Source organism: Atractosteus spatula, chromosome 14, assembly GCF_055471065.1.
Source record: "Atractosteus spatula isolate fAtrSpa1 chromosome 14, fAtrSpa1.hap1, whole genome shotgun sequence".
Taxonomy (NCBI): Eukaryota; Metazoa; Chordata; class Actinopteri; order Semionotiformes; family Lepisosteidae; genus Atractosteus; species Atractosteus spatula.
The window spans coordinates 25,606,281-25,619,217 of record NC_142719.1 but is presented as its reverse complement, the minus strand read 5'-3'; the positions used below and the strand labels follow the sequence as shown (position 1 = coordinate 25,619,217).

General features: G+C 38.8%; 1 protein-coding gene across 1 annotated transcript; it reads left to right on the top strand.

The window, feature by feature from the left end:
• The first annotated feature begins 2,612 nt into the window (after window positions 1-2,612).
• ube2b (ubiquitin-conjugating enzyme E2B (RAD6 homolog)) lies at window positions 2,613-11,025 on the top strand. Its single transcript, XM_088933490.1, has 6 exons — window positions 2,613-2,789; window positions 5,471-5,551; window positions 6,322-6,347; window positions 8,261-8,350; window positions 9,124-9,212; window positions 9,727-11,025. Exons 1-6 carry the CDS (start codon window positions 2,746-2,748, stop codon window positions 9,853-9,855), a joined length of 459 nt encoding a protein of 152 aa, XP_088789616.1. The 5' UTR covers window positions 2,613-2,745; the 3' UTR covers window positions 9,856-11,025.
• The last annotated feature ends 1,912 nt before the right edge of the window (window positions 11,026-12,937 follow it).

Genomic DNA, 12,937 nt, shown 5'->3' with positions numbered 1-12,937 from the left:
GTACACAGTAGATTTATTTACTGAACTGTTTTATCATTCAAATACAGTGGATTACAAGAGTACATTTGCTCTTTTTTCATGTAAATCAATCCAAAAGGAGCTGTGTTAATACAGAATTCATCTGAGAGGAATGAGAAAGAGCTACAGCAATGCTGAGTCAAGACTGTTGGCACACAAAGTGATGGGGAAAAGCATTACACTGGCACTACATAGAAAAATATATACACTAGATATAAAAATATCAACTGACAGAAGATACTAGGGACTGCTGCCACACTGGACAGGCCCAGGCTTTCAGTTACCATCCACGGCCCATTTGGCATGGCTTGTCATTACTGGACACATTAATTAATTAATTTATTATTATTATTATTATTATTATTATTATTAATAATAATAATAATAATTGCTTACACTTATATAGCGCTTTTCTGGACACTCCACTCAAAGAGCTTTACAGGTGATGGGGACTCCCCTCCACCACCACCAATGTGCAGCATCCACCTGGATGATGCGACGGTAGCCATAGTGCGCCAGAACGCTCACCACACATCAGCTATCAGTGGGGAGGAGAGCAGAGTAATGTAGCCAGTTCATAGATGGGGATTATTAGGAGACCATGACTGGTAAGGGCCAATTTGAAAATCGTCCAGGACACCGGGGTTACACCCCTACTTTTTTCAAGAAATGCCCTGGGATTTTTGATGACCACAGAGAGTCAAGACCTCGGTTTTATGTCTCATCTGAAGGATGGTGCCTGTTTACAGTATAGTGTCCCCGTCACTATACTGGGGCATTAAGACCCACATGGACTGCAGGGTGAGCGTCCCCTGCTGGCCCCACTAACACCTCTTCCAGCAGCAACCTTAGTTTTTCCCGGTAGGTCTCCCATCAAGGTACTGACCAGGCTCACACCTGCTTAGCTTCAGTGAGTTAATAATTAATTATAATTAATAATATAATAATGAATAATATAATTACTATAATAATAATTAACATGCACTGTGCCACTGCTGATATAATAATGTGTCTTATTTATACAGGGATTACCATTTAACTTCCCAGGCTGCTGGGAAAAAATGTGAAATGGAAAACCTTAAAAGCCAAAGTATGAAAAAAAATCTCCTGCAGACCATTGACATTTTCCTCTGGTAGCCCATGTGCTGCAAACAATATAAGCAGTTTCTCTGCCATCTAAATGTTGGTGGTGTAAGCCATGGGCACAACCTCAGGCCACCTAGAGTTTGTGTACAACCACGTACATTGATCTCTCTCTTCTTGCAAAGCCCAAATTCAACTGCTGGTAGTTGAAGTTGAATTATCCAGGTGGATGCTGCACATTGGTGGTGGTGGAGGGGAGTCCCCATTACCTGTAAAGTGCTTTGAGTGGAGTGTCCAGAAAAGCGCTATATAAGTGTAAGCTATTATTATTATTATTATTATTATTATTATTATTATTGCTGCAGGGCCTGTCTGCTGACTTCCAGCGCAGAAGTAGCAGTTTACCAGGCAACGGTCTGTTTTGGCCAATGACATCTGCAAATAAAAGGTCCAGCTTCTGGATCTTGTATTTGAAGGCCACATCCTCTGCAGCACCCAGTAACTAAAACAATTTCTGTGTATAGGCTTTCAAGACACAATTTACAGGTTCCAGTTGAACTCTCTTAAAGTTCTTTTCAGAACACCTGCCTAGAAACTGTACTCATACTCCGATGGGCAGAAAACAACATGATCTATGCTGGACCAACACTGGGTATTTCGTGGTACCAATGTCATTTTACTCATCAGTTTCACATTGTTCCATGTATGTGAGCCTATTATATATACACATATTCTGTGTGCGAATGTTTATTAGAAAAAACAAATTTATGTTGATAGAACTCTGGTAACGATAATAGAACCCTTTAACTACCCCGCTTCCGAATAGTAACTGAAACCTTAACTGCACTTCACATATTGATCGAACTTATTCCAATTTCTCCATGATCTTAACACGTAACACCATTTGTACTAAACCTTTATTGTGAAGCACTTTTTTTACTAAATATTTGCCATGCACAATATGCTCAATATACCAAGGATACTGTAGGATATGTGAAATGAAACCAAATAATCTACTTTCCATTATTGTTCATAATGATTACCTACCAAACACCGCTGTTATGGAAAAACGCATTTCGTTTTTTGGCCTGGTATGAAGGAGCAAAATGCACAAGTATATATAGCCTGCTATGTAAACATATTTATTTCTTATACATGATATCATATGAAGTCACAAAAAAAAGGCAGACTGCGCTCACCTAAGCCCTACCTCTGAAACACATCACTTATACTTCTGCTCTAATGCCGCTGAGCCAACTGCTACAGCGTCTTATTTCTGTGGAAGCCGCACCAACTCTTCATTCTGGAGAGGGGTGGTGCGTAAAATTGAAAAAATGTATGTATAAGCACCACTAACGTAAACAGGATAAAGAGGACACAGTTCTAAAGCGTTTTTTCTGATAAATAACAATTAATTCGCATTTATCTAAAATGAACCGTTCACCTTTCACTTTGTACATAAAAATTAAAATTGGACTATTCCAATCGGTCGATTCGTCACCTTTTATTTTCTGGGAGGTCTATGACGTCACCCTAGTTGTTTGGAAGGAGCAAAAAAGGCACAAGAGGTGAAATTAGCTCAAAAATATACCGGCTCGGCTTTGGTTTTATGGTTGAAAATTTCTGAATTTGTCATTTTGAACCATGTCTACCCCGGCCCGGAGGCGACTTATGAGAGATTTTAAAAGGTGAGCTCCATTTTCCTGAGCATTGTTTTTTTTTCCATTGCCCAACAGTAATATTCAGTACGGCAGTGCTAGGCCTGTGCTTTTAGGTATTCAAGTTTCGACTGCCTGGTCGATATCTGCGGTGCATCGGTGCTTTTCTTGAAGGTGAACATATTTTTAGTGTGGGAGACTATTTAAAGCGAGTTGTCTTTCAAACCACTCTTGGGGCTTTCTTTGCAAAAAGGTTCCTTTTCGAGAACCGTGCTTGAATTTCTCACACGAGAGAATGCATATCCTTTTTTTCTTTTCAGTCTTTTTTTTTCCCAGTAAACACAATACAAAAATTCAGCAGCGAATGTATATTTCCAAATTCACTGGTAATGCTGAGCTAATGTGATATCACCCCTCGATTGTATCAAATGACTATATAAAGGAGAATAGCTCGCACAATGACACCAGGACGCTGTTGGAAATTCATTTTCACTATTACTAGATTTTAAACGACACCAGTAGACAGCAGATTCACCTTTTCAGGTTAAGTACAGGTCACATATTTTTTAGTTGGAATCTTTTTCTTCTTAAAAACCCAGAAACTGGCCGGTGCCCTATAATTCCTTGGTGGACAGGGGCAGACGGGCTGGGTTTGGTTAAGAAGTCGGTACTCGCAGTAGAGAGGATGTGTCCTTTTAATGTTATGTAACGGTCTTTTGGTGAAATGTTTGGTGTGGCCATCCCCTAGGATGTGTTGTGATTCCAGGAGTCTGGGTATTGTTCTTCAGGAGAAATGGAAGTTTTCCGTAAGCTGTAGGGAGGCCGTCTCTGAGCCTCTTATTTTGTAATGGTTCTGGATAACGACGCCCAAACGTAGCCGATACAGTCTAACTAGATTTCATACAGTAATTACATTATTATTAATAATGCTACAGGTTATCATTGTAAAAATATCAAAAACTGCATTTCAGGTCAGAAAACCCTCTTATCTCCTGTAACATCATTATACCGTCTTCTCTGTTGGTAATATTTGTCTTCCTTGGTGTATTGTTGTATTTGTAAAGCAAATTTCACCCAGAGCATAATAAAGCTTGAAATGAATTCCTGGTACATAGTACTTGAGGGAAAAAATGGAAACTTTTCTAGTCCCTCTTTCTTTCTGGGTACCACTAGCTGAGAACTAAAGGGATGTTGTAACTTGCCAGGCGAGTTTGTGGTATCACACTTGGTGTTGAATTATGGATCCTTCCTTTTCAATATATATCCATTAACTGAAGGTACCTTTTACAGAATTGATTAACTGCTTTTCTTTTGGAAAACAATTTGCTGCTGGTCTTCAAAATCCAATTTTCCTTATTGTGGGGTGAAAAAACTTATATTAATTTAATTTCAGTGCAATTATTGGACTAGATATAAGCAATAAATTAACAGGGCTCTATGTTTTTGCAGCATTTTTACAAAAATGTAACCTTTCATAGTGTAACAAAAGAGCATTGCTGTTCTTCCTGGACCCTAAAATGCCATTCGGGAAACACATCTCCCCTTAAAACAACTGTGTGTGCTGTATTTTTTCATTGGAATCTTTACATCTTGGAGATGAATATTTGCTGGTTAACATTTATATATTCCTGATATAATAGTGTATCGCAAAGCCTGAAGGTACAAAATGTATGTTTTACAAGAAACACTTAATCTTTGCCAGTGTTTTGCAGCTGAATGTACCTTTGCAGACTGATGAATCGTCTTTACCTTTGGAAAACAATTAGATGAATTTGATGCTAGTTTTTTAAATCCAGTTTCCCTGTTGTGGGTGGTGGTTGTTTGTTTTTTTTAATCTGATGATAATTTAATTTCTTCTGTGATGGAAATTGAGCCCATCTTGAAGTAGGATAATCCCCTGGGGCTGGGGCAGCAGTGGCGCTGTCTGACAGTGCAGTCAGCAGCAGTGAGGCATGACCTGCATCAACCTTCTGTCATCGCAGCAGACGGGTGAAGGGCTCACGTGTGGAAGCCTGTACTTGAGACTGAGCTCTTTTTGTTTGCTCAGAGCAGCGCTAGACACCTGTTTGAGGTGCAGATGGTTTGGAAACCTTACAAGAACAGACTCAAGGCGGCTGCTGTTAAGATGTGTCCCTTGAAGCCGGGGTATCAGATATTGGAAGGTGATCATAGTCATGCACAGGGATGACAGGCAGACATCTGCAGAACAGGAGCCTAAAGCCACAGGTTATTCGGATTATCGCCAAATGTTTTTAACATTGTCTTTACTTTCTGGTGCATCGGTCTCTGATGGATGTGTTGTTTTGAGCTTTGGTAATATACTTAACACTTCTAATAAGATTAAACTGCTAGGGAATAGAATCTGCAACCTTAATCTTAATTAGGACCAGAACCAGCAAGCATTTTAATTCTTTATTACTGGCAAAATAGAGGTTATACAGTACAGGTTTGTCTTAAGGTACCTCTAGACTGAATAATCCAGACTCTGCAAGAAGGTTAAGTTTAAAGAGAGCCATCCATTACTGAGACCTGTTTCCTGTTCTATACCTGCATTAAGGTAAACATGTGCCTTATAACAAGTCCTTTTAAAAAAAACCTTCAAGGCTTTTTCTAGGCCGGTCAGATTTGGAGCTTGTTTTCTATAATACTACTAAATCCTAAAAGTACATTTTCACCTACAGTATAAAACTCAATTATTTATGTCTTAAAAGGCTTCAAGAAGATCCTCCTGCTGGAGTCAGTGGTGCCCCATCAGAAAATAACATCATGCTGTGGAATGCAGTGATATTTGGGTGAGATTTCATAACTGTAAAATTCTACTGATCTTCCCGTACTTTAGTAGAAAGCCAGATGGAAGTAGGGGTTATTTTGAGTATTTGGTCTGTTACATTATATTGCAGCTTGGTTCAAAACTAATCTTATGAGTTGGGAGTATTTGCAATCAGTCTTGTGTCTTGTGACTGAAACAAAGAAGAATGCTTGCTTGTTTGTGTAGAGGTCCCATAGAAAGAAAAAAATCATAGAAGAAGCAATTACCTGCAAATTAAACTGTTGGGACGTTTATTAAATAAGTAACAGTGCCACATGATCTGCTTTATTATTAAACTAAATTTTGGACCCAGTTGTTGTATTTAATGTTCATTGTAAAACAGTGGGGCATCAAGGTGGTGCAGCGGTTAGCACTGCTGCCTTGGAGCACTGGAGTTCAATTGCCGACATGGGGTGATGTCTGTGTGAAGTTTGTATGTTCTCCCCATGTTCACATGGGATTCCTCCAGGTGCTCCGGTTTCCTCCCACTGTCCAGAGACATACTGGTAGGTTAATTGGCTTCTGGGAAAATTGGCCCTGTTGTGAGTATATGTGTCTGACTATGTGTGCCTTGTAATGGACTGGCATCCCATCCAAGGTGTACCCTGCCTTGTCCCCATTGCTAATGCTGGGATAAGCTCCTGCTCCGCTGCAACCCTGTACTGGATAAAGCGGTTAGAAAATGTATGGATGTTATATAGTAAATGCAGAACCTGTTGTCATGTAATTAATATTTTTGTTATTCTTTTTCAGCCCTGAAGGCACACCATTTGAAGATGGTAAGTTGACCAGAAATATGTAGAAGTATTGCAACAACCTAAAATATTGATGTTGTGTTTTCTAACACATCATGATAATTCTGAACTAGTCTGATTTCCCCTGGATTCCCCTGGGGTGTGTGCTTAGTCCATCACTCTACTCCCTCTACACCCACGACTGTAAGGCCAAACATAACACCAACTCCATCATCAAGTTTGCCGATGACACCACAGTTGTAGGTCTGATCACAGACAATGATGAGAGGGCCTACAGGGAGGAGGTCAGTCTCCTTACAACATGGTGGGAGGACAACAACCTCACCCTCAACGTCAGCAAAACCAAGGAGCTGATAGTTGATTTCAGGAAACTGCAAAACGGACATGCCCCTATCCACATCAACGGGACTGAAGTGGAAAGGGTCAGTAACTTCAAATTCCTTGGCGCCCATATCACCGAGGACCTCACATGGTTTCTCAACGCCACTTGTCTGATTAAGAAAGCGCAACAGTGCCTGTACTTCCTAAGACAGTTGAAGAAGGCTAAGATATGTCCCCAGATCCTCACTAACTTTTACAGATGCATTACAGAAAGCACACTGACAGGTTGCATCACAGTGTGGTATGGCAACTGCAGTATTGCTGTCCGCAAAGCCCTACAGTGGGTGGTGAAAACTGCCCAGTCCATCACTGGGGTCGCCCTCCCATCCATCCATCCAGGACATATATGACAGATGGTGCTTGAGGAAAGCTCTAAGCATCATCAAAAACCCCACACACCCCAGCTACAGACTTTTTGACCCTCTACCATCTGGAAAATGGTACCGGAGCATCCGGGCCCGGACTACCAGACCCGAAGACAGTTTTTACCCTTGCAGTATCAAACTATTAAACTCCCAGCCTCTCTCATCCACAGTCTGAACCCTTATAGTGCCTTCTCTCTTTATCAAAACTCAAACACACATTGAAATCTACCTCTACCTCACATGTCAAGAAGCTCACTCCCCATAATTTTCTATCCTTTATTTCATTCTGTTGATGTATGATTTTGCACAACTGATGTTGTTTTGCACATTGCCTGTTGTCTCTCACTTTTCATATACAATTGTATTGTTGTTTTTTTTGCACTGCTTACTGTCTGAGAGCTAGCTAAATAGCATTTTGTTATACCATATACCTGTGTATGAGTATAATGACAATAAACTTGAACTTATTTTCATCATGATTGTCATAAAGAAAACAGTTAAAATATCATTCTACTCACTATCATTGTCCTATAAAACATTCTCAGACTTTTTCTTTCATATAAGTTCTCTAAGAGACCGTTGTTGTAAGGATATAGATAAGCATATAATCAAAGCATAAATAGCAGCAAATCATCACAAAACAAATAGAATATTAAGTAAAGGAACAAGTAATAGGTTTATTCCATGCTCAAAAGAGAAGAGAGAAAACACAACATTTCGGCTGTGAAGCCTTCTTCAGGTGTGACACCTTTGCAGACTATGCATGCTGACGCAGCTACCCACCTGAATATTAAGTAAATACTTAATCAGTATTTACAGCTGAGAGATGCCAATTGAATGGTATAGGCAGATGTCAGTTTAGTGAGCTTTGCCCCATTTTTCCTTCTCTCCTGGATGATGAAAAATTAGGCCTAGTTATGTGAATGAGCAGAAGGGTGTCATTATGGTTAACTATGTTAATTAAGTAGAGATTTAATGGTAATGTGATGAAAATGTTAAATGCTACAGTCTTCATAATACCCTAGAAAACATCGCTTGCTGAATCATCATTTATTTTTAATCCAGCATTAGTCCTGTCGTACATTATTAACAATGAGGTTGATATTTTTTAGTCCCAAATCAAAATGAATTCTTGTCATGAGGAAAGTGTTCTATTTTTAGTATCCTTAATTGCTTTTCTCCACTCCACAGGAACTTTTAAGCTTGTGATCGAATTTTCAGAAGAGTACCCAAATAAACCCCCAACTGTCCGATTCATCTCAAAAATGTTCCATCCAAATGGTAGGATTTTCCCATGTGTAGGTTTTGTTGATGTTGATGAATTTTAACTTATTAATTTGGTTGCGTAAGGATGGCTAGCTGAAATAGTTCTGATGTCTTCACACTGTTAGTAGGTGGATTTCACGCTGAAACTCCTGCTTATGTAAAACTGTAAGACTATGCCCACTTACATGCTCGTCATTTTCACAAGCTGTAGTCGATCAGTACTTCTACTTCTGTTTTGTCTACAGATACTGGTTTAGCCAGGACACATCAACCTTGTCCTGACCAAACTGAACTCAGAAATTGTATAAGCTTTATGTAGTTATTGATGAACAGCCACTCGAGGATGTTGTTAGCATGGGTTGGTGAGTCAGAAGGACATGCATCTTAAAAATCAGTCCTTCTGACAAATGTCACAAGTATAAGCATCTATGCTGATTCTGCATGTTCGCAGAACCACACATCATTTTAATCTTAAACTGCTGGAGTTGAGAACATCTGACATCTTTTTCTTGGACAGTCCTTACTTCTTGTGTATTCACTGTTGTGCTCTGTAGTAGATTCTATTAAGTCTTCTACGTTATCAGCATTATCATATGCACTACAAATCTAGGTTTTTTTCTAGCTATCTGAGACAAATTTGTGTCCCTGTACTGAATAATTTCTCCAGATATTCTTTACAGTGTATGTCTGCTCAACCCCGATGCACTGCCTTAAAATAGTGTTTACACCTATTTAAATGGATATAAATTTAGGTTGTGTAATTCTGAAATACATTTTTATTCTTCCAGTTTATGCTGATGGAAGCATATGTTTAGATATCCTTCAGAATCGCTGGAGTCCCACATATGATGTGTCATCTATTTTAACCTCTATTCAGGTTAGTTTTAATTCCCTACTTTCTGCAGATTGTATAACCCTCTTGATTTTTGCTTGTACCTTCATTGCGCTACTATTTTGGGGGTCTTGTGCCGATGTATACAGTATTAGTACTGAGTCTGCAAGACCGCACCACAGGATCTATGAATTCTGATTGGGTAGCTATCATAATTGTATAACATAAAGTCTGGTAAATTGCTGCTAGGCTTATAAAAACCATGAGTTTTTATGCCTGCTGTTGATGTGTAGTACATGTGCCATTTTAACAGTGCCTTTAAAAGACTGATCTTATGAAAAAAAAATAAGGTATGTCATTTTAAAGAGGCTGGCAACTTTACTGGAGTATTTCTGCCAGGTACAGTCAGGCTAGCAACAGGAGCTGCTAGTAGTTGTCCTGTGCGCATTCACTGGGTACATAAATGAGACTTCCATCAACAGAGGAGAGGAATTCCCAGAAAATTCTGAAGCTGTTTTCCTAAGTAATTTAAAAATATTCTATTTTTTTTCTTATCCAGTCCCTCTTGGATGAACCAAACCCGAACAGTCCCGCCAACAGCCAGGCAGCCCAGCTGTACCAAGAGAACAAGAGGGAGTATGAGAAGAGGGTCTCTGCTATTGTAGAACAAAGCTGGAATGACTCCTAACAAGAGAGTAGAGTGCTCCTCACCACTGTTATCAATCTCTCATTTACCTCATCAGGAATAAACAGTCAACAACAGAAGAACTTTTAAGTGCCACACATTTGGAAAGAAATAGGGACTTTTACTTGCTTGCCAATATGTTTGAAATCTACCAACCTTTGAGGTTTGTGTTATTGTTTTTAATTTTTTATTGCATGATGTGAAATAAGTTATTGCTAACAAAACTTGTAATATATCTTTATTTCCTTTTTTGTTCGTTTGATGCTGTTACTTTTCAGTTTCTACCAAACTTTTTTTAATGTTTATCTTGGTTTGAAGAACACAGGCTGTGAAGAGTTTTTTGTTGTTGGTTTTACTGGTGCAATGGCAGATCACATTTTTATTTTTTTGGTTTTGTCCAAACAATGGCTGCTCCCTAAAAAAATGAGGATTTAATCAGTGTCACAGTCCTGTCCTTTATCAGAAAGATGCAGTAGAATGTGGCTCTGGCAAATTGACATACATCTGTCCAAACTGTAATTTTCTAATCACATTTCTCTAATTAAAAAAACTACAGTCCCTGCAAAGTTAACAGTGTATCTTGACTTGGAATTTAAATCTATTTTAATTTGCTTTTCAAAAGCAGTTTGACATCTGACCCAAATCCTTGTGAAGGAAAAGCACTTCTTGTGCAGAAATGTTCAGCTGTAATAGGTTAAATCCACTAAGCAAGTTAAAAAAAATGAAAAACAAAATTACAGATCTAGGACTGTCTCCTATGTATTTTCAGACCTTTTTAGTTTTAAAAATGATTTCTATGAAGGCCTTCTTTCCTTGCCTTTCTCACCACGATCTGCCATTTCCATACACCTGCTGAAGTCTAGATATGGTTTTCTCTGTGTGTTTTTGTTTCTTTTTTAATGCGGCATCCAATTAAAGGTAACTACAAATAAAGAGCATTTGTTCACCCTGTCTTATGTCCAAGAAAACAATTGTGGATGGCAAAAACATTTTTTCATTATATCAGATTTTATTTAGAGAATATTGATTACTTAGTGGAAACATAATTTTGTTTCCACTTAATATAATGAAAAGGGAGATGTTATAAATTAGTATTTTGTGAATTTATTAAGACACAATGTAAACTTCTAATATGCTGTATAAACATAATAAAAAACATTTTGCAGACTTTGAGATGACCACTGTGTGATGTTAATGTTTACAACACAGATTGTAATCTTTAAAAATTTTAATTGCTAAGGTTTTGCAAGTCAAGACTCTTAAAATCTCCTCAGCGTTAGTCCCTGAACACTGGATAACAGGGCCGCAGCATGGTTGCCATGGGAATGGCAGAGCTTAAGATTCTTTTTGTTTCATTGATATGATGGAATTAGCAGAAATGTAGTACAAGGGCAGATAAACTGCTACTGTATGACTCCCTGTAAGATCCCCCTTCTGTCAAACACAAATGTGTGCTTTTACCACTGTTAAGAATTCATAGAAAGCATGTTTTTGAGCGTCCCACAAGAAACAGTTGTGCCACTGTCAGAATACAGGGGTCTTAAGTTTTCTCTTCATCAGACACAAACATCATCTCCTGATGCAGTGAATTACAGATTGTTTTATCAATGTGCCTTAGGAGTCCCCACTGATTTTTCATCGAAGATTTGCCTCTCACCTCTTTCAGTAATGTATAAATCCACTAAAAGCTTGATCAGTGTATCAGGGTTAATGTTAAGATCAAAGCCCCTACTCCCTGAATACTAAATGTTTCACCCAAGACAGAACTGCTGCGGACTCAATTTTCAGCTGGGAAAGCACAGCCTACCCGATGAGTTGCTTTTAAAATATGCATGCAAGCATATTATAATTAGTTGTAAGTGACATTAGCATCTAATTTTAAACATCTAATTTTCTTCATGTAATTGCAATGTAGGAAGAAAGAGCTTTAATCCACTTCAAGTGAACTAACTATAGGTCCACTAAACCTGTAGCTGAAAATCTTTCAACTCCAGTAATTTAATAGGGCAAATTAATACAGTATATTAAACATACAGGAATGTTTTTTACTCTACCCAGCATTTATAAAAATTAAGAAAATCTTCAATTCACCCTTTAATTTTTAATTGTAATGTAAGATTTGCATTATGGTGCCATTCCTGCTATTGTAAAGTACATCAACAGCACCGTGATAGCTCTCAAGGTAATATCGGCCCCAATTACAAGTTCTATGAGTGTTATTATGTTTAATTATGACGGGCCTCTCGTACAATGTCCAATTAACTTGCTTCAACAGTAAAAGTGCAGTGCATGTATGTATTTTGTATTATGTAGATTTTTTCAAATGATCTCATCAGAATGGAAAAGCAGAGTTTTAGGCGAAGGCTGCTCTCCACCCTGTCAGACCCATTGTCCCATTCAAAGAGTACTTTTCAGAAGTGACTATGCTGCTGTGCCCCTGACAGGTATTTCTCAGTGAGAACACTCAAATTACCATTAGTCTTCAGGTTAGTGTAGATTTTTTCAAGTGGGGTTAAGTACACTGTAAGTGGGCCGTTCAATTGTAAAAATATTAGCTACTGTAGATCACATTTCTGCTAATATGGAACCTTCGACAAGGCTGGCAGATGCGCCTTGTCTTACTTTAAAAACCTTTTTAATTACCACACACGTCTTCTGGAATTGTATTTGTTCCATTTTGAAAACAAATGCTGATAAAAAAAGACAAGAAGCCGAACAAGATGACGACAATATTGAAGCAGAGGCTGCCGGAATCAACCAGCTTTCACTACAGCTGAAAGGTCCACTGTTTCTTTCATGTCTTTGCTTGCTCGATGGATGTTTAATAAGGTCTGTTAGTGGTGTTTTAGAAGATGCACTCACACGGGTCTCCTGATCACGGGTTCGAGCCTGGGTGGCGTCACCAGCCTGCAGCGACAGCCTGAGGGCAGGAATGTTTGTCCAGGCCTGTACCAGCACTCAGAGACCCTGTGACCAGGCATGCGGTACAGTTACCAAGGGGCACACCCCTTCTCTAATCACCACTGAACCTCCTGTGCTGAGCTGATGTGTTAAAATACTATTGGGCTGAGCTTGTTGGAAGAAT

Bases quoted from the DNA above. Each gene is read 5' to 3' on its own strand.
- ube2b (XM_088933490.1), top strand. From the start codon at position 2,746: ATGTCTACCCCGGCCCGGAGGCGACTTATGAGAGATTTTAAAAG. The intron at 2,790-5,470 runs GTGAGCTCCATT...ATGTCTTAAAAG, and splicing joins CTTATGAGAGATTTTAAAAG to GCTTCAAGAAGATCCTCCTG. The intron at 9,213-9,726 runs GTTAGTTTTAAT...TTTCTTATCCAG, and splicing joins CTATTTTAACCTCTATTCAG to TCCCTCTTGGATGAACCAAA.